Genomic DNA, 21,719 nt, shown 5'->3' on the forward strand with positions numbered 1-21,719 from the left:
TATCTGACTTTTAGAAGACATCTGAAGGCGGCCCTGTTTAGGGAAGTTTTTAATGTCTGGTGTTTTATTGTGTTTTAATATCCATATGGTACCCTCCCTGCCCACAGACTGTCTCTCCAGAATGGTGCATGCTCTGGTTATCTCCCTCTTGGACTACTGCCATGCGCTCTCCATGGGGCTGCCTTTGAAGGTGACCTGGAAACTGCAACTTATCCAGAATGAGGCAGCTAGACTGGGGACTGGGGGCGGCCGCCGAGACCATATAACATTGGTCCTGAAAGACCTACATTGGCTCCCAGGATGTTTCCAAGCACAATTCAAAGGGTTGGTGCTGACCTTGAAAGGCCTAAATGGCCCAGTATCCCTGAAGGAGTGTCTCCACCCCCATTGTTCAGCCCGGACACCAAGGTCCAGCTCCGAGGGCCTTCTGGCGGTTCCCTCCCTGCGAGAAGTGAGGTTGCAGGGAACCAGGTGGAGGGCCTTCTCGGTGGCAGCGCCCGCCCTGTGGAACGCCCTCCCATCAGATGTCAAGGAAATAAAGAACTACACAACTTTTAGAAGACATCTGAAGGCAGCCTTGTACCGGAGAGCTTTTTAATACTTGATGTCATGTTATGTTTTTAAATCAGCCCAAGGTAAAAATAAAGGGACCGCTGACCGTTAGGTCCAGTCATGGCCGACTCTGGGGTTGCGGCGCTCATCTCGCTTTACTGGCCGAGGGAGCCGGCGTACAGCTTCCGGGTCATGTGGCCAGCAGGACTAAACCGCTTCTGGCGAATCAGAGCAGCGCACGGAAACGCCGTTTACCTTCCCGCCGGAGTGGTACCTATTTATCTACTTGCAGTTTGACGTGCTTTCGAATCAGCCCTTACCTGGTTGCAAACACTCGACTCAGCTCGTCCAAGACGTTGTTGAGTTTCACCTGCAGTTCTTTGAGGATGTCGCTGGCTTCTGTGTCCAGCTGAAACGGCAGAAGGCAAGAGAGCAATGTTCATCCTTGGAAGATGAATAGGAAGCCCCCCCCACGAAGGGCAAATTCTCCAGCTAGAGACTTCTTATAAATTTGCATCTCTATCCTATTGAGGCCAAGCCTCTGGCACAGATAAATGCCGAGTTGCTCAGGGGACTAAGCAGTTTGTAGTCAACCTTCTGTGAGGGAAAGGGAAGTTGTGAGTTTGGCAGGAGCTGAAGACTCACGCAAGGCAGTCTGGTCCATGCCCCCCCCGCCAGCTTCAGTCTTCCCATAGCTAACCCCCCACCCACCTGCCTTCTGGCTAACAACCAGTTCAGTGGGGGGGGGTGTGCTTGTCAGTTTCCACCTCTCCTCAGTGTTGCCTTTAATAATAATAATAATAAATTTTATTTATACCCCACCATCCCCGGCCAGAGGCAGGCTCAGGGCGGCTAACACCAATAAAATCACAGTAGAAACATAATAGGGGGAAAAGAGAGGGGGGAGGAAAGGGGAACAAAACCCAATTTAAAATACAGGTTAAAATGCAATCTCATTTTAAAATAGCTGATAAATCAAGACCATAAGGGGAGGGAAACATAAGGGTCAGACCGAGTCCAGACCAAAGGCCAGGCGGAACAGCTCTTGTCTTGCAGGCCCTGCGGAAAGATGTCAAGTCCCGCAGGGCCCTGGTCTCTTGGGACGGAGCGTTCCGTCACGTCGGGGCCAGTACTGAAAAGGCCCTGGCCCTAGTTGAAACCAGTCTAACCTCCTTGAGGCTCGGGACCTCCAAAGTGTAGAACTCTAGTTCAAATGTGGCTGATGTTTGAGGGTGAGAAGGAACATTCAGGCTGCAGGGAAGCTAGTGTTTGGCAGTGGCCCCTCCCCATTCCATCAAGAAAAGCAGAACAGCCAAGCTATTGGGACTTAAGTCTTCACCACCCCTGACAGCAGGTGGTGAGTTGAGGAGGCAAAGCTGCACAGGACACAGAAAGAGCTCTGCCTTTCCACATTTTCTCAGCTGCTCTGCGGCCCCAGCCGCTCTGTCCTATGACAGGTCCAGCCCCCGAAGACTTTTTAAGAAATGCAAACCTCTTTCCCCCCCATGGCTTCAAACATTTTCTCCAGTTGGACCCGCAGCTGCTGAATGTTGTTCATCAAGATGCAGGGCTGCAAAGGGAGAAATAAAAGAAAATGGACACATCGTTACAAAGGTACTGGGATTGACGATTCCTAGGAAAAGTGGAAACTTCCTTCTTTCCTTTCTCTAATTATTCCGGGAAGTCGCTCTCTACATCGTGGAGGGAGCACGGAATAGAATTTCCCCCTTTATACAGGAGGCTAGTTTGTACACACACACACACACACACACACACACACACCACTCTCTATTGTGCGTCCAGGCCAGCAAACACCATGATTAGAGTTCATGGTTTCTTTGCTGAGACAACATCTCCCACTGCTCAGCCTTCAGCACCGGGAGCTGTCCAAAGTGCTGATTTGGCTGGCCCAGGTTTCATATATCGCTGCCACCAATATTACCATAAACTCTCCATTCACCAGCAGGTCCCAGGGCAAGTTACAACCATTTAAAATGCATAAATTGAAAACAGTTTAAACAAATTGCTGTCCTGGGAATAGGGAGGGCCCTGAAAACACATACCCTAGCTCATTTGAGGCCCGCAAAATAAGGCAGGTATGAACGCTGACCTGTCAAATTCACCCAGATGGCAATGAAATTAAACTTCACATCTTTTGGGCTGCCACAGAGAAGGCCCTGTCCCAGACCACAACCACCCCAAACATCAGAGGGCAGTGGAACTAGCGAAAAGTCCCCCTCTGCTCATCTTAACTACCGGGAGGATCTGTAGAGAAGGAGCCGGTCTCTCAAACTTTGCGGCTCCGAGTCATTTAGGGTCAACATCATGTGTCCCCAGCCCAGCCCCAGCCCCTTTGGTGCCTCGCTGCTGTTCTTTGGGAAACCCAAATCCATGGGTAGGCAAACTAAGGCCCGGGGGCCGGATCTGGCCCAATCGCCTTCTCAATCCGGCCCGCAGACGGTCCGGGAATCAGCGTGTTTTGACATGAGTAGAATGTGTGCTTTTATTTAAAACACATCTCTGGGTTCTTTGTGGGGCATAGGAATTCGGTCATCCCCCCCCTCAAAATATAGTCTGGCCCCCCCACAAGGTCTGAGGGACAGCGGACCGGCCCCCTGCTGAAAAAGTTTGCTGACCCCTGAAATCTGTCCTTTGGACACTTGGAGATGGAAGGGGGAAGAGCCACAAAACAGATACATCACCACTTTTTCCTTCTCCTTGGAGCAATGTGAAGCAAAGTCCTTGGAGATGATTTCGGCGTATTGCAGCAGGACGTTGCTAATGGTCTGGAAGGGAAAAGAGGAGCGGAGACTGATGAGACGAGGAAAGCGGGGTGCTATTGTGATAGGAATTTTGAGGTCTTAGATATATGGTAATGTTCATAAGTGTACCAACCAAGCGCATACATAGATCAGCACAGGAAGACCAACCTGGAACCATTTTGATTCCTAAACTGAACAAATGTTTTCTCTGCAAGGTCAAAGTGGGAAACCTCCCCATTGTCTCTTTCCTCACAAATCCTGTCTCAAGGGCACATTTAAGATATGACTAGGGTGTGAGCCTGTGACCTGGCCCAGGAACTAAGTATTTATCATTACAAAAGACTGGCCAGGCTCCCCAGGCAATCCAATCAAGTAACCTGCCAGACAGGAGATAAACAAGGACAGGAGAAAAACAACATTCAAATTTCTGTTTTAGACCGCCTTTTCTGTGATGTCGGTGTGATGTATCTGAGGGGTGGTCTTAGGTTACACCCCTTCTGTGATGTATGCATGATGTTTCTGGGGGTGGTCTTGATCTACAGGGTGGCAATTTCAAAAGTCTTTATAAGGCCTTGCATGCCATTTTTCTGGGTCCCTCCTCTCTCCTGCATGTGAGGGGAGCACCCTGTTGCAACAGATCAATGAAGATCAGGCTTACTAGCTGCTTTGCTTCTCAATCTTCTCTAGTTGGCCTCTGCTATTCTCTCCTACCAATAGGGAACCTATGTAAGGACTCTATATGGGCTCTTGGATACCCCATAAGGGAAAAGGGCAAATTTTGTTTACAACCCTATTGCCTCCCATATATGTGTGTGTGTGTGTGTGTGTGTGTGTGTATATCTATATATATATATATATAATTAAGCAATGCTGCCATCACACGGAACACGTTCTTACCTTGGCGAACCTGCGCATGTAGTGGCCCACAATCTGCGGGTCGGGGCATTCCAGCTTCTTGATGATTTCGAAGCTCTGGTTCAGCTGGGAAAAGACGTCGACCACCGAGCAGGAGAAAAGGGCATGCTCCGATGTTTGCTGGAACTAAAGGGGAGGCAGACGAGAGGGTCCGGTGAGTGGATGGGTCCCGTTTGGAGGAACCTGGCTCCCTTACAAAACATTTCACAGAAATGGGATGCCACTGGCGTTTCTCCCTCTCAGCAATAATAATGTAGAAGGGGATGGAATAGTTGCCCAGAGTGGCTGGGACAACCCAGCCAGATGGGTGGGGTATATCAACAACAACAATATTTATACATCGCCCATCTGGCTCAGTTGCCCCAGCCACTCTGGGCGGCTTCCAAAATATATACAAACACAATAAAACATTAAACCTCCCAATATAGGGCTGCCTTCAGATACCTTCTGAACGTTGTGCAGCTGTTTATCCCCATTGATATCTGGCTGGAGGGTGTTCCACAGGGAGGGTGCCACCACCAAGAAGGCCTCGGTCCGGTATACCTGAAGGAGCGTCTCCACCCCCATCGTCCATCCCGGACACTGAGGTCCAGCGCCGAGGGCCTTCTGGCGGTTCCCTCGCTGTGAGAAGCGAGGTTACAGGGAACCAGACAGAGGGCCTTCTCGGTGGTGGCGCCCGCCCTGTGGAACGCCCTCCCACCAGACGTCAAAGAGAAGAACAACTACCAGACTTTTAGAAGACATGTGAAGGCAGCCCTGTTTAGGGAAGCATTTAATGTTTAATAGGTTTTTGTATTTTAATATTCTGTTGGAAGCCGCCCAGAGTGGCTGGGGAAACCTCCACCGGGCGCCACCACCAAGAAGGCCCTCTGCCTGGTTCCCTGTAACCTCACTTCTCGCAGGGAGGGAACTGCCAGAAGGACCTCGGCGCTGGACCTCAGTGTCCGGGCAGAACGATTGGGGTGGAGACGCTCCTTCAGGTCTACTGGGCCGTTTAGGGCTTTCAAGGTCAGCACCAACACTTTGAATGGTGCTCGGAATCGTACTGTCACCACCCAACCCTTATCTGACACTATATTTTTTTTTTTTTATAATATATTTATTAAAGTTTTCAAATAAAGCATATATTAGATAAGCACTTATCATTGTCCATTTAACATCTCTCAATTGTTACATGGGACTCCCCCACACCTCCCGCATACACTTACATCATTATTAAATTAGTTTCAAACAAATTATCATTTAATTCATCTTAATTAATAATCTTAATTTGGTTTGACATATAATTCAACCTTAAATCTAATTTAATGGTAGACAATTGTCTGCACTGGCATCCAATTCAACACTCAGCCAAATTACAATATTTTTGTAGATAAATCTTAAATTTCCTCCAGTCTTCTTCCATCCTTTCTTCTCCCTGGTCTCGAATTCTGCCGGTCATCTCGGCTAGTTGCATATAGTCCATCAGTTGCATCTGCCATTCTTCCACAGTGGGTAGCTCCTGAGTTTTCCAATTCTTGGCAATTAATATTCTTGCTGCTGTTGTTGCGTACAAAAAGAATGTTCTGTCCTCTTTTAACACACTCTGGCCGACAATACCCAGGAGAAAGGCCTCTGATTTCTTAGTGAAGGTGTATTTAAACACCTTTTTTAATTCATTATATATCTTCTCCCAAAAGGCCTTCACTCTAGGGCAGGTCCACCAGAGGTGAAAAAATGTTCCTTCATTTTCCTTACATTTCCAACATTTGCTATCAGACGAATGGTATATTTTAGCCAGTTTAACAGGGGTCATGTACCATCTATACATCATTTTCATCACATTTTCCTTCAACGCATTACATGCAGTGAAGTTCAGCCCAGAGGTCCACAACCTTTCCCAATCTTCAAACATAATATTATACCCAATATCCTGCGCCCATTTTATCATTGTTGATTTTACCATTTCGTCATGTGTGTTCCATTTCAGCAGCAAGTTATACATTCTTGAAAGTACCTTAGTCTTAGGTTCTAACAGTTCAGTTTCTAACTTTGACTTTTCCACTTGGAATCCTAGCTTTTTGTCATTTTTAAACACTTCTTTAATCTGAGCATAGTGTAACCAGTCTCGCACTTTGTCTCTCATCTTTTCTAAACTCTGCAACTTCCAGTTGTCACCATCCTTTTCTATTATCTCCCAATATTTTGGCCAGTTGGCCTCCATATTGGCTCTTTTCCGAGCCTTAGCCTCCAGGGGTGACAGCCACCTCGGAGTTTTATTCTCCAGTAAGTCTTTATATTTTGTCCAGACATTAAAGACTGATTTTCTGACAATATGGTTCTTGAAGGCCTTATTTATCTTAGCTTTATCATACCATAAATATGCATGCCATCCAAACGCATTATTAAAACCTTCCAAATCCAAGACATCCGTATCTTCAAGAAGTAACCAATCTTTTAACCAGCAGAAAGCTGCAGCTTCATAATACAACTTTAAATCTGGCAGGGCAAAGCCCCCTCTTTCTTTCGCATCTGTTAATATTTTAAATTTGATTCTGGGCTTTTTGCCCTGCCAGACAAATTTAGAAATATCTTTCTGCCACTTCCGGAAGCACTCTGTCTTGTCTACAATCTGCAGTGTCTGAAACAAAAATAACATTTTTGGCAATACATTCATCTTGATGGCAGCTATTCGGCCTAACAAAGAAAGTTTTAGTCTTGACCAACTATCCAAGTCTCTCTTAATCTCTGACCAACATTTTTCATAATTATCTTTAAATAAACTCAGATTTTTTGCTGTTATGTTTACCCCTAGGTATTTAACTTTTTTAACCACATTTAGTTCTGTCTCTTTCTGAAGCTGTTCCAACTCAATATCTGTCACGTTTTTCCCCAAAACTTTAGTTTTTTGCTTATTTAACTTAAATCCTGCCACTCGACCAAAGTTTTGAATCAGTTGTAGTACTCTTTTCAAACTAGACTCCGGCTCCTGTAATGTCAGAACTAGGTCATCTGCAAAAGCTTTAAGCTTATATTGTTTCGCTCCGACCTGAATCCCTTCCACCAACCGGTCCCCCCTAATCATATTCAGGAGCACTTCCAGAACCGAAATAAACAGTAATGGGGAAATCGGGCAGCCTTGTCGTGTACCTTTTTCAATTTTAAACTCTTCTGTAACCACATTGTTAACTATCAGTTTAGCCTTTTGTTCTGAATATATTGCCTCAATCCCGTTCTCAAACCCCCGTCCCACTCCCATTTCTTTTAAATTCCCCTTCATAAATTTCCAAGAAATGTTGTCAAAGGCTTTCTCCGCGTCTATAAAAATTAAAACTGCTTTAGTGTTTATGTTTGTTTGTAAAAGTTCCAAAATGTCTATGATGTTCCTTGTGTTAGTAAACATGTGTCTGCCCGGGAGAAAGCCTGCCTGGTCTTTATGGATTATCTCACTTAAAACTTTCTTAAATCTTCGTGCCAAAACATCTGCAAATATTTTGTAATCCACATTTAAAAGGGAGATGGGACGGTAATTCTTGAGTTGTGTCTTTTCAGTTTCTGACTTTGGAATCAATGTGATAAATGCTTCTTTCCACGATTCAGGCGCCTTCTTCCCCTCCATTATTTCATTACTGACCTCCAACAAAGGTTGTATCAAATAATCCTTCAATGTCTTGTAGTAGTTAGAGGTCAGTCCATCTGGCCCTGGTGATTTGCCCTGTTTCAGACTCAGGATGGCCTGTTCAATCTCTTGTCGTGTTATTTTGCCATTTAAAATTGTTTTATTTTCTTCTGACAGCTTTGCTAATCCATTTCTCTCCAAAAATTGTGTAATCTCTATTTCATCTTGTGGCCCTTGAGTATATAACTTTTTAAAATACCTCTGGAAGCACTTTCTAATCTCTCCCGGGTTCTGAATGTTCCTTCCTTCAACCTCTAAGTTTGTTACTGTATTTAATCTTTGTCTCCTTTTCAACTGCCAAGCTAGCAGTTTCCCACATTTATTTGCCGATTCAAAAGTTTTTTGTTTCATTGTTTTAATCTTCCATTCTATTTCCTGATTTATCAGCTTGGAATATTGCGCCTGATAAAGTTTAATTTCTCTCAGAATCGGTTGGGACTTCGGGTTAGATCTTAACTTCTTCTCCAACTCTTTGATACTTTCCAGAATTTTATCTTTCTTTTCATTTTGCAGTCTTTTCCTTAAGGAATTCTGTTGAATCAAGAACCCTCTCATCACAGCTTTACTTGCATCCCAGATAGTTCTTTTTTCCACCGTAGTGTTCAAATTAATCTCAAAATAGTCCTTTAAGGTTTTTTGGGCCTTCTTTACAATTCTTTGATCTCTAAACAGGCCATCATTCATCTTCCATCTAAAGGAGCCGATTGGGATCAATGTCATATCCATTCTCAAGGCGTTATGGTCGGAGCATGTTTTGGGGCAGATTTCCACCTTCCTCACCTTAGGTGCCAGACTTCTAGTTATCCATATTTGGTCGATTCGTGTCCAAGTCAGTTGGGCTTCAGAAAAGAATGTTCCTTCTCTTCCCAGGGGGTTTCTAACTCTCCAGATGTCAACCCAGTCCATATTGTCAGTCATTTCAAAAAAGGTCTTAGGTAGTCTTCCCTCTTTAGTAATGTTCTGGTTCTGTGACTTATCCATATTTGTTGATACGACCCCGTTCATGTCCCCCATCATAATGACGTTGTTGTAATCCAGATAATCCAGCATGATCTCGTGCAACTTCTTATAAAAATCCGATTTTCCTTCATTTGGAGCATAAATTCCTAATATCAAAATTTTTTCTCCTTGATACTGTACTTCTATTGCGAGGATTCTTCCACTTTCATCTTTAAAGAGAAATTTTGGTGAAAGGCTCTCTTTTGCATAGATCACTACACCTCTCTTTTTAACTGTATCCGATGATATAAATTCTTGACCAAGCCTTTTATTTATTAACACCTTTCTATGGAGCCTAATCACATGTGTTTCTTGTAAGCATATAATGTCCAATTGTTCCTTTTTTAGAATATGAAAAATTTTAGACCTTTTTTCGGGACTGTTACAGCCATTTATGTTCCAACTCAAAAGCTGCAGAGACATCCTGGATAGATCTGGTTATTCTTTCTGGGGTGGTACCTTGTTCTCCGGTCCTTGAGGATCCGAGGGGGCGGGCTCCCCTGGAAGTTCTGGCGCTGGCAATCCAAGTCCTTTGTGGAGGTCTTCTCCGTGTGCTCCCAAAAACTTGTCTCTATCTTCCACTGTTTTGATTTTGATCTTTCTCCCTCTGTAGGTAAAGGATAATCCTTGTGGAAACTCCCACCTGAAGATAATTGCGTTGCTTCTCAACAGTCTTGCCAATTCCGTGTAGTTAGATCTAAGGTCCAGCAACTGCTTAGGAATGTCCTTGTAGATTTCAATTCTCTTGCCCAAAATGTCTAGTGACTTTTCGTAGTGCAGGCCCAAAATCTTGTCCCTTTCCTCCTTTGATCTCAGTGTTATCAAACAATCTCTGGGCTTCTCTGTCCTTCTGACTCTGCCAAGCCTGAAAGCAGATACAATTTTAAAGTCTTTTTCCTCTAACTTCCAAAACTTGGCAAATTCCTTAGTTAGAAATTCAATAAAGTTATCTTCTTCCACCTCTGGTATTGACCGTATCCTCAAGTTGGTCTCCCTGTTTCGCAGTTCTGTCATCAAAAAGTAAATCTGATGTTCTCCAACTTGTTTGCTGAGTGGTCTTACTTCTTTCTCAAGTTCTTCCAGTCTTTGACTAGTATCTTCAGCCAGTTTACGATTTTCACCTACAGCCTCCTTTAATTCTCCAATAGACTGGGCATTCTGTGCAACTTGTCCAGTCAGCTTATTCAAACTTTCTGTGTTCTGTTCAATTTTAGCTGTATGCAAATCAGCCTTCTTGTCCAGAGCCTCCAGTTTCTCCAAAATTTTCTCCAAGACAGAGCTACTTGTCCCTGAAGCCATATCTCCCAGGTGCAGCTCCTCTGTCTCACCCTCCCCTGCCTGTATTAGGGAGGCCGCCTCTATGTCTGGAGGCAAAGTGGAAGGCAAGGCCGGCACAGAAGATCTACGCTGTGAGGCTGCAGATAAAGTTAGAGTTGTTTGTTTAGTCCTTCCTCTTCTCCTTGCGCCACTCATTCCAAAGTTATCTGTAATCCAAGGTCAATCCAAGTTGTTCCCATGAGAAAGCAGAGTCCCAGATGCAATAGTCAAACAGAGGCCGGGAAAGGGAAAGTAAAACAAAGTCACTGCTGTAAGTCCAAAATCCTCTAGAGGGAGCTTAATACGTCTTCAGGGAAAAGATCAAATCCAAGTTAAACTTATAAATTTAAGTCCATGTCTATCGCCTCCACAATGTATTATTTTTAGCAGAGTGAAACTTAAAGCAAAACAGTGTTTCTTACAGTGCCTTGACTGCAACAGTTTCAAAGTATCCAGTTCCAACTCAGAATGTTTCAAAATCTGAATTCAATGTATCCAAAGTTGCAAACTGGTGCTCATCCAGGCAGCTCCAGCACCAGAGATTCTTATTTATTTTATAATCCACTGGTGCCACAGAAGAAGGATATCAGTGCACCCCGAATATAACCAGCAAAAGTCAATAGCTCAAAGTCTTTCACTCAGAAAACTGCTTTAACAGGGTGCCAGCATTTAGTTAACGCATAACTTTTTGTCTCCACTCCTCCTGCTCTTTGCTTAAAGTTCAGTATAGCGGGAGATGGGCTTCCTGCTTATCCTCACTCCGTTTTCAGCCAGATTTCAACTTTTTTAAAAAAGTTTTAAAAGTTTCATAAAGTTCTCAAAAAGTTTCAGAAAGTTGACAAAAGTTTCAGAAAGTTTTCAATGTCCAAATTTACTCACGGGTTGTAGTTTCCAAAGTTCAGAAAAGTTGCAGGAAGAAAGGACAGCGCTGACCGGCAACAGCAATGCGGCTTCACTTCGCTGTTTGCGCAACGACCCACAGCGCCGCTACCCCCTCCGCGATCCGGAGCCCCTTACGGGGTCCCTTCAACGTTTTGGGGGCTGCTTCTGGCGCCCGCCGGGTCCCGAGACCACAGGCTTCTGCCACCTGTGGTTTTCCTGAATGGGTCTCCGCTTCGACCTTATCTGACACTATAATCCAGGCTTCGTGGATTTCCAAGTAGCAAACCTGTGAAGATCTAGGGGGTCTTAGTAGACCACAAGTGCGGGTGATACCCTACCCCATCCTTCTTGTCTCGTTCTAGGGCTCCGTGCAAGAAATCTCGCGAGACTTCCTCATTCTCATCCAGCCACTGGATAACAAAAGGTTCAAACCACCTAGAAAATAGAAGACAGGTAGGTAAGAAAATAATCTCAGTTTGGGGGAGGGAAAAATGAGAAATGGGGACTTACGCTGGATACTCGGGAACGCGACTCTTGAAAGAAGGGAGGTCTGTGACGTATTCGTTGTACAGCCATTTCACCTTAAAGTGCAGGTTCATGTAATCGGCACTTTTGCACAACCGGTGTTTGTCATGCTCTGCAGAAGAGGAGAAAAGGAGAGAGGAGCCTGTATACACCTCGAAGCAGCTCCCCTGCTTTTCTTAAAGGTAAAGGGACCCCTGACAGTTAAGTCCAGTCGCGGACGACTCTGGGGTTGCGGCGCTCATCTCGCTTTACTGGCCGAGGGAGCCGGCGTACAGCTTCCGGGTCATGTGGCCAGCAGGACTAAGCCTCTTCTGGCGAAACCAGAGCAGCGCACGGAAACGCTGTTTACCTTCCCGCCGGAGTGGTACCTATTTATCTACTTGTACTGGCGTGTTCTCAAAGCCACTAATATGAGTTTGACCAAACTGTGGAAGGCAATGGAAGACAGGAGGGCCTGGCGCGCTCTGGTCCAGGGGGTCACGAAGAGGCGGACATGACTAAACGACCAAACAACAACAACTGTAATTTTATTGGTGTTAGCCGCCCTGAGCCCAGCTCTGGCCGGGGAGGGTGGGGTATATATTATTATTATTATTATTATTATTATTATTATTATTATTAATCACTCCTACGTCAGGTAGTCTGAGCTTGTCGCTGCTGCGCTCTCTGTTCTATAGCTCTCTAAACCTGTCTAGTCTTAGGTGAAGTTGGGGGGGGGGTAAGGAATAGTGTCTCAAGACACTGAATCTGCCAGTAGTCTCTCTCTCCTGGTGTTTTCTAGCTGTTCCTCACCCAATGTCTCCCAGCTTTCCCCCTCTGGACTATGCCCCTCCGCAAACCGCTGTTCTAAATCAATACTGTCCTCCTTCCCTTAGCTTCAGGAGAGGACAGCTCCCACCATTCCTCCTCAGTCCAGCCCCTGACAGGTGGACGGAGAAGGGATCCTTCACTGAGCGAAGGATCTCTAAAAGGAAAACAGCCCACCCCCTCCCTAACTCTCAAAGGAAGAAGAAGAAGAGTTTGGATTTGATATCCTGCTTTATCACTACCCGAAGGAGTCTCAAAGCGGCTAACATTCTCCTTTCCCTTCCTCCCCCGCAACAAACACTCTGTGAGGTGAGTGGGGCTGAGAGACTTCAGAGAAGTGTGACTGGCCCAAGGTCACCCAGCAGCTGCATGTGGAGGAGCGGGGAAGCGAACCCCGTTCACCAGATTATGAGTCCACCGCTCTTAACCGCTACACCACACTGACTCACCTTCCATTGCATATTTCATATCCTGAGCAAAAAGGTTCCACATCACTTCGGCGCTGATCTTCCCGACGTTCAGCTCTTGGGGGAACCTGGTGAGGGGGTCAGAGGAACCCAGAATGAGACTTCCTCAGGATAAACCTGCCGCAAACATCAGCGGGGGCGGCCGAACCCTCCGAGACTAGTCTGGACCAGACATTTGTGTACCTGGCTTAAGGGGGTGAGCCCTGCTGGGCCAGATGAAAGGTCCACCTTGTCCAGCAGATGTCCACAAGCAGGAAGTGAACCTGATAATGCTCTTAAGACCCTGAGAAATTGGGTTCCAATTTCCAGCTGGGGTCCGCAGCCATTAAGACTAGTAGCTGTATGAAGGTACATTTTTTCACCTTTGGTGGATGTGCCCTAGGATTAAGGCTTTCTGGGAAATGATTTATAATGAATTGAAAAAGGTATTTAAATATACCTTCGTGAAGAAACCAGAGGCCTTTCTCCTGGGCATGGTCGGCCAATTGGTGTTAAAAAAGGATAGAACTTTTTTTATGTATGCTACAACAGCAGCAAGAATACTCATCGCAAAGTATTGGAAGACGCAAGATCTACCCACTCTGGAAGAATGGCAGATGAAGTTGGTTGACTTTATGGGATTGGCAGAAATGACTGGCAGAATCCGTGAGCAGGGAGAAGAGTCGGCAGAAGAAGAATGGAAGAAATTCAAGGATTACTTACAAAAACACTGTAATATTAATGGAAGTTGAGTGATGTTGGATTGAAATTAAGTGGTTTTTAGCTGTAATGGTACAAAAGAATATGAAAAAATGGTTCTTTTTTCTTTGTATATAAGTAAAAGTTTAAGTTATAATAATTTAAGAAGATGGATAGAAAATAAGGGGTTTTCTAGCTGTAATGCTATGAGATAAGGATTTGCTGGATAAACAATTTGAACTGGAATACAAGAAGGGGAGGCATGAGGAGGTCAGGGAAATATGTTATTGGAAAATAAGTTATGAACTTTATGTGTTTTTATTATTTTTTCTTTTTAATTATTTTTCCTTTGTTTGTATAAAATGGAAAATTCTAATAAATATCTTTTTTTTTTTAAAAAAAGACTAGTAGCTGTAGATGGACTCGTCCCCCCGCAAGCATTTCTTTGATCTGTTCCCCCCAACATTGTAAACTTTCATCGTAAGGGAGTTACGGCCGTTTTCCACCCTGCACCTTTTCCCTGCTATAGAACGTTATTTTTAATGTGCGGCAGGCGGAACTGCACCGCAAAGGATCTTAAGGTCTTACTGGTTGAGGCAGGGTGTGTATGAGTTCTTATCTTCCTCGATGATGGAGACGATCAAGGTGATAAGCTTCGACCAAAAATCCAGGTTCTTGATGCTGGGGCCTTGTTCTTCCGGTGGGAGTTCTCCTTTCTTTGTCTGGAAGGACCCGAAACAAAAGACGTATCAGATTAAGCAAAGCTATCATCACAATAGCTCCTTTCCTCAATCAAGAGGAGACTCTTGAGAGTCCCATGGACTGCAAGAAGATCCAACCTCTCCATTCTTAAGGAAATCAGCCCTGAGTGCTCACTGGAAGGACAGATCCTGAAGCTGAGGCTCCAAGACTTTGGCCACCTCAGGAGAAGAGAAGACTCCCTGGAAAAGACCCTGATGTTGGGAAAGATGGAGGACGCAAGGAGAAGGGGATGACAGAGGACGAGATGGTGGGACAGCGTTCTCGAAGCTACCAGCATGAGTTTGTCCAAACTGCGGGAGGCAGTGGAAGACAGGAGGGCCTGGCATGCTCTGGTCCAGGGGGTCACGAAGAGGCGGACACGACTAAATGACTAAACAACAACAACAAATCATCACAATTTCCATTTTCAAGGCCCACCCCCCAGAAGTTATTTTCTTATTTTTTTGGGGGGGGGGACAAGAGGAACTGGAAATGCAGCTGGAATCCTATTGGGGGACCAAAGGTTAGCTCAAGGAGGTTATTAGGCTTCAACTCCCCATCTTCCCTGAATATTTGGCATACTGGCTGCTCAGAATTGGGATCCTACAACATTTGCAGACGCACAGGTTTTCCTGTTCTATATCTAAGAGGCGGCATTCTTCCTCTCTCAGGAGAGAATGTCTCTCCTGTATAGAGGTATTCTCTCCCATGTCTTGCATGCGGGAAGAAAATGCTACTCCTAAGACTAAGGCTATAATATTTAATAAATATAAATTTACATAAAGGTAAAGGGACCCCTGACCATTAGGGGTTGCGGCGCTCATCTTGCTTTATTGGCCGAGGGAGCCGGCGTACAGCTTCCGGGTCATGTGGCCAGCAGGACTAAGCCGCTTCTGGCGAACCAGAGCAGCGCATGGAAACGCTGTTTACCTTCCCGCCGGAGCGGTACCTACTTATCTACTTGCACTTTGAGGTGCTTTCGAACTGCTAGGTGGGCAGGAGCAGGGACCGAGCAACGGGAGCTCACCCCGTCCATCGCGGGGATTCGAACCGCCGACCTTCTGATCGGCAAGTCCTAGGCTCTATGGTTTAACCCACAGCGCCACCCGCGTCCCATAAATTTACAGAAATGCAATAAATAAATGGCTCAAGGCTGGAGAGCAGATCCAGTTTTTTGGGACAAAGGGGAATCCCATCGACTGCTTGGTATCGCAAACTGCCTTTCTGCTAGGATGGGGTAGTAGTGCAGTAGGCAGTGGGGGAAAACCCCGCTATAAATAAGTCAGAAATTAAATCGTTATAACAAAAGAGGGGGGGGGGGGGAAACCGCTACAGAAAACAGCTTAGAATTTTTTTGCTCTCTGGCACCACCTGGTGTTGCATGTTTATAACGCATTCAAAACGCTGTTTCTTGACTAATGTAGCTGAGTCCAGGGTCAAAATGCCGGCAGCTCTGTCTTGGGACAGACAAAGCCTGGGAAATACCAAGCTGCAGCTGCCGGGGCCATGTCCCCCTGTAGCCTTATTAGACTTTACCGACTGGTTGGGTCTGCGTTGCTCCCGGACGGGAGGAAGGAAGGAAATCAAATGACACCGAGGTTGATTCAGAGAAAGAGTTTATTCTGCTCTCCAGATAGCAGAAGGCACTTGCGTGGTCAGCTCACAGCAAGTCCAAAGAAATGAGAAATTTCATGCAGTGTATATATCCTCCAGGCACCCTCTCCCCCCTTCCCCAGGAATCCAGCCACGTCAGCTCATACACGCAAGTTGACATCCATGACCATAGACAGATATTCCTGTTCCGGTACTCTTGACCATAACAGGTTGTTTCTGTTCCTATACTCTTATCTTGGGGCAGGAAGGTCACCAACTCTAAGAGCACTCCTGGCGCCATTCCCGGGTCTCTTGTCAGACCTGACAAGGTCTGTGCGTCAGTGTGTAAGATAAGACCCAGATGTGCCATCCCTGCTCCACTCGGAACTGGCAAGGCCATCCATTGCCGTCACGGACTGATAAAGGAGAGGGCTTTGAGCACTTGTTTATACAGCTGGGTTTCTGTTTATACACTGACTCAAGTGCTCAAGTTAATGCATTTTAAAAATGCTCCCTTGGAGAAGGAAAAATGAGGATTTTGGGTCCTGTTTCAGACTGACTGCACAGAAACCCATTCCTTCACCCCCAACTCAGATACCCCCACCCCATCTCTCGGTGCCCTGCATGATAGAAACCCCCGCAAAGCTCACCGGATCGGTCTGGTACTCCCGACTGTAGAGCTCGTGGCAGTTGTTGAAGATGTACTCGTACGTGGAGTTGAGGCAGGCCTTCACGCAGTCCTTCACCACCTGACTGGCTCGCGGGGGACTCTGGAGCTCCTGGACCTGCACGAGACTCGCACTCGTTACTCCAGCCCCGCGGCGGTTGCAAAAACCCAAAACACAGGGGAAGCTCAGGTCTCTGGGCAAAGCTCAGGCCTCTTCCCTTTCCCTATTACAATGGACACTCAGGTTGTGAACGCGATCTATGTGGGATGCACGTTCGCAACCTGCAGCGGCGCATCTGCGCACGCGTGGGTTGCGATTCACCGCTTCTGCGCATGCGCAAAGTGCAATCTAGCGCTTCTGTGCATGCATGACCCCCAAAAACCGGAAGTAACCCATTCCGGGTTTTGGTGGGCCCATAACCCGAAGAAACACAACCTGAAGCACCTGTAACCCGAGGTATGACTGTACTTGGAAATGCCATTGGGGACCGAAACTGGGTCCTCCTGCATCCGAGGCAGACCACGGGATTGTAGAGTCAGAAGGGACCCCAGCGGTCATCTAGTCCAACCCGCTGCCATGCCACTGAGCCGCACAGCTCTTCCGCCCGAACTCAGCAGTGGTGCTGGGAAATGCAGACAAGTGCTCAGCTGCTTTCGGTCGTTACCTTCATCCGGAAAAAAGTGATGCTGGTCAAGAGGTCCACCGTCGATTTGAGGTCCTGCAGCCGCTCTGGGCTGCTGGCAGGGAAGTTATTCTGCCGGGGAGGAAAGCAGAGAGACGGCATAGGTCATTCCCCCCCTTTTTGTACTTCTAAACATAAGTGAACAACCCCCCACCTGGAGCCCCTTTGGCCAGTTTGCATTTCTTAGTTCAGAAAGTATTACTCTCTCCTATTCTACTCAATTCAAGAGGGTTCTGGGAGCTTCTCCGCGTGAAACAAGCAGAAGGTTCGTGGTGTTTGGGTTATTCCTTCCGAGAAGCTGAGTACAGCTGGCTTAAACTGGTCCCGTTAATCTCTTTCTGTCAATGTAACGCTGGCTATAAAAAATAAAGTCAAACCTCGGATTCCGAACGCCTCTGTTTTGGAACATTTCGGCTCCCGAACGTCGAAAACCCAGAAGAAAATGCTCCGGTTTTCGAACGTCTTTCGGAAGCCGAACATGCTTCCGGAATGGATTACATTCGACAACCGAGGTGTGACTGTAGAGCCAGAAGGAGCCTGGGTTTCATTTTCTCTATCAATCTCTTTTCCATTTGTTGCGGTGTTCTGTTCATTGTATGCTTAGTGTTAAAGTTTAGACTTTTTTTATATATATATATAAATATTTTTTATTGGTTTTACATATAATCACATTAGGTAACCTCACATCCTTTTCTTTTATCTCTTTGGCTCAACTAAGCCTAACGACTTCTCTCCTTCCTGTCTAATGGTTTACAAAATTAAACTTTGCATCATTACATTTCCTTTCCTATCCTATCCCTTTCCTGAAATATTAAATTACTCAACCTGAATAGGTAGCAATTTCATCTTACAAATCTTCAGATAACCTTGCTAGTGATGTTTCACGTTCTCTTTCAATCTCTCTTCCTTCTGGTGTCCTCTATTTCCTAAATAACTCGTAGGAAAGATCTGCCTGGTCCAGCCTCACGTTTCTCACATTGCATAACCAGATATTACATCTGGAGATGGTAGAAACCACAAGCGGAAGAGTCGGAAACTGAGCTCACGTGGTTTCCTCTCCCCTCCTCATTCCTCTTTCCTTTTGTGTTGTCTGCTTGGCCTCTGTTATTTTCTCCTACCGATAGGGAACCCACTTAAGGACTCTAGACGGGCTCTTGGGTACCCCGTAAAGAAGTGTTTTAAGTTTTTACTCTGTCGGAGTTCTACTCCGGATCAACACCGAGCAGAATTCCACGGCACCTTTCTCAATCACAAGCATTCACACCCGCAGACGTACCCGGTACATAGAGAGATCGATCCGTAGGGAGTTGTGCAGCTGATCCAAAAGTTTGACAAACCGTTCTTTCTGCAAAAAGAGACAGGCCCCAAAAGCAGGTAAATGAAGTCACAGAAGAGACAGCGCTACCACCCCCCTGGCCCCACAAAAATAAACCTCCCACCCTGTCCTTCCGTACTTGTTTCAACCCCATCTCCCTACCCACCCACCCCCAACCCTCTCCATTTGGGGAATCCTGGCTTTTATTACGTATTTTTTGGAGAGAGAGAGAGAGAGAAAATATGCAAGCGCCTTGGGGCAGGGACCTGTCACTGGGATGGAAAGCTAAACACCTTCCTTATTGGAGCATTCTATGCTGAGCCAAAACCTTGCTCCCTGGAGGGTAGAATTCAGAGCACCCATTTATTCTGCTCTGGGCGCCAGTCTGCAAACGGTTTAAACCCTCTCCTGATCTATTTCACCTCTGTTTGCTTGCTTTCCTCAAAGGGGGGCAGGCAGTACCCTAGACTTGGCGGGGGGGGGGGAGATAATTCTCGTGGCTGAGGAACAGCTTCCAGAAATGTTGTCCATTAAAACGGCACCCCCAGCCCTCTTCTTCTGTTTTCAAAGGGGTCCCCTTTGAAGCAGCAGCAACAGGGGGTCTTTTTCTCCCTCTGCTGAGAGTTCAGGCTTGGAGCCAGCAGTTGCTGAACTCCTGGGCTTAACACCTTCGGGGCAAGCGCCTGATTTGGAGAAACTGACATTCCTTCACCCAGGGAAACCCGGACACTGTCCCTGCTTGGTTTGCTTTTGTGCGTGCGAGCGAGAGTGGGCCATACCCTCCCACTTATCCCAGCCTTCCTCACCTGTGGGTCCCCAGATGTTGTCGAACTACAACTCCCATCACCCCTAGCTAGCAAGGCCAGAGCTCAGGGATGATGGGAGTTGTAGTCCAACAACATCTGGGGACTCACAGGTTGAGAACCACTGAGCTAAGAGGACAGAGGGGAAGCTCTTCCATAGAGTCTGCATAAGCCAGGCTTCCTCAACCTCCAGATGTTTCGAGACTACAATTCCCATCATCCCTGACCACTGGTCCTGCTAGCAAGGGATCACGGGAGTTGTAGGCCAAAAACATCTGGTTGAGGAAGCCTGGTGTAAACTGAGCTTAAGGCAGCCTTTCTCAACCTGTGGGTCCCCAGATATTGTTGAACTACAACACCCATCACCCCTAGCTAGCAAAGCCAGGACTCAGGGATGATGGGAGTTGTAGTCCAACAACATCTGGGGACCCACAGGTTGAGAACTGCTGACTTATCTGGTCCCAGAGATGCAATTGTGACAGGGCCACTTTGTGTCGTCGCCTTTACTCCAGAAGAGGGTATTTTTTGGGGGGTGGGGGAGCCCATGGTTTTGACCCACGCAGGAAACAGAGATTGACCTGAGCTACATGCCCATGACATTTCCACCAATATATCCCCCCCTCCCCACCACCAAAGACTTTTGAGCAAAGCGGGAGGGGACGAAGGACTCAGCGATTTTGCGACATGGCATGCAGACAGCGAGAACAGTCCTTTAGGAGGAGGTCAGCCTCCCCCACCCCCACCGAGCGACCTCCCCCAGATCTCCCCCACCCACCCAATTAAGCTAAGTCCCCGTACCCCACTATCTGCCTGACACCTGCTCTCCATGCTGCCCCCAGCCCCATATCTATGACTCCCCACTCGGTTGCTTCCCTGTTTCTTAATAACGCCGCGCATGCGCTCTTATGCGCAGCGCGAAAGGCAGGGGCGCCACAGGCAAAAAAGAAGCGTTGTGGGGCCCAGTGGAGAGGGCATCTCTTCCAACCCCCCAAACGCTGCACGGCGATATTAAGAAACGGATGTCAGGCCTGTCGTCACGACAAGAGGTTGTGCACAGTTGCAGGGAATGTGTACTGGGTGCCTACAAGTGTATGGGCAATCTATCTGGAAGATAAATGGTTTTCAGGGAGTTGGTGATCTTAGCTCTTAGTTCTTGACCCTTGTTAAATTCTTTGACAGCATGAAGAACAGCTGAATCAGTTGGGAGGGAGAGCTAGTGCTGGGGACCTTATTTGATGTTGGACATTGCTTTTTTTAAAAAAAATAATAATAATGGGACGTGGGTGGCGCTGTGGTCTCAACCACAGAGCCTAGGGCTTGCCGATCAGAAGGTCGGCGGTTCGAATCCCTGCGACGGGGTGAGCTCCCATTGCTCGGTCCCTGCTCCTGCCAACCTAGCAGTTCTAATTTCACCGCAGTGGACAGTGAGCTGTGGAATGGAAACAGTTCTGCAATGTGATGAATGGGACTTCTCCTAACATCTGTAGTCCAGAATGGGAGACAGACCTTTGCAAGTCAAGCTGTCGTTGTAACCCTTGATTATTCATTGGGATGAACCCTACTATAACTCATAAGGCTCATGGAGGACAATGTAGTCCTAACTTGGGACGCGGGTGGTGCTGTGGGTTAAACCACAGAGCCTAGGGCTTGCCGATCAGAAGGTCGGCGGTTCGAATCCCCGCGACGGGATGAGCTCCCATTTCTCGGTCCCTGCTCCTGCCAACCTAGCAGTTCGAAAGCACGTCAAAGTGCAAGTAGATAAATAGGTACCGCTCCAGCGGGAAGGTAAACGGTGACTTAGTCCTGCTGGCCACATGACCCGGAAGCTGAACGCCGGCTTCCTCGGCCAGTAAAGCAAGATGAGCGCTGCAACCCCAGTCGGCCACGACTGGACCTAATGGTCAGGGGTCCCTTTACCTTTACACCACATTCTGGTCCACTGAGATGGGTTAATCTCATAGTCTATGTCGCCCTCCCATTGTTTTTTGATTACGTCTGGGGGGACGGACACACATGGTCAACAAAGCCACGCCTCCCTTGGATGATGTGGAAGGAGCTGTCCAGTCCTCTGGTGCTGAAGCGAGAAGCAATTGCCTGCCATGTTGGTACTGTGCGCTGTCCGATTGACCGGTGCTGAAGCAAAGTTCAGCCTGTGCACTGTGCAGTCTCCCCAGGGCTAAAGGGACACCTAGTTGTGTATGTGTAAAAAGGGAAGCAACACACTAACCTTGCCTATCGCCCCAGTTAGCAAAATGTCTTTGGCTGGCCTCCAGGATCTGGCTTTCACCCCCAAACACAGACCAACCAACACCCCTCCGGTACCCACTGTCTCTGCTTCCCCCCTCCATCTCTAGC

At 46.9% G+C, this 21,719-nt stretch overlaps 2 protein-coding genes across 3 annotated transcripts in view; one reads left to right on the forward strand and one right to left on the reverse strand.

Moving 5' to 3' along the window:
• Positions 1–21,719, forward strand: part of RNF126 (ring finger protein 126) — a 767,042-nt gene that overhangs the window by 486,066 nt on the left and 259,257 nt on the right. The gene's annotated exons all lie outside the window — the stretch shown is intronic.
• The window catches only part of LOC310753278 (protein unc-13 homolog A), a 115,328-nt gene that overhangs the window by 29,260 nt on the left and 64,349 nt on the right, over positions 1–21,719 (reverse strand). For both annotated transcript variants that reach the window (XM_083594389.1, XM_083594388.1), the window contains 11 exons: positions 18,523–18,591; positions 17,229–17,318; positions 16,547–16,681; positions 14,151–14,284; positions 12,867–12,952; positions 11,596–11,722; positions 11,424–11,520; positions 4,212–4,355; positions 3,255–3,338; positions 2,045–2,122; positions 873–961 (listed from right to left, as the gene is read on the reverse strand). In XM_083594389.1, the coding sequence (XP_083450515.1) occupies positions 873–961; positions 2,045–2,122; positions 3,255–3,338; positions 4,212–4,355; positions 11,424–11,520; positions 11,596–11,722; positions 12,867–12,952; positions 14,151–14,284; positions 16,547–16,681; positions 17,229–17,318; positions 18,523–18,591 (1,133 nt within the window). The remainder of the gene's footprint in view (positions 1–872; positions 962–2,044; positions 2,123–3,254; positions 3,339–4,211; positions 4,356–11,423; positions 11,521–11,595; positions 11,723–12,866; positions 12,953–14,150; positions 14,285–16,546; positions 16,682–17,228; positions 17,319–18,522; positions 18,592–21,719) is intronic.

This window comes from Podarcis filfolensis, assembly GCF_964270895.1.
Source record: "Podarcis filfolensis genome assembly, chromosome: 18".
In the NCBI taxonomy this organism is placed as follows: domain Eukaryota; kingdom Metazoa; phylum Chordata; class Lepidosauria; order Squamata; family Lacertidae; genus Podarcis; species Podarcis filfolensis.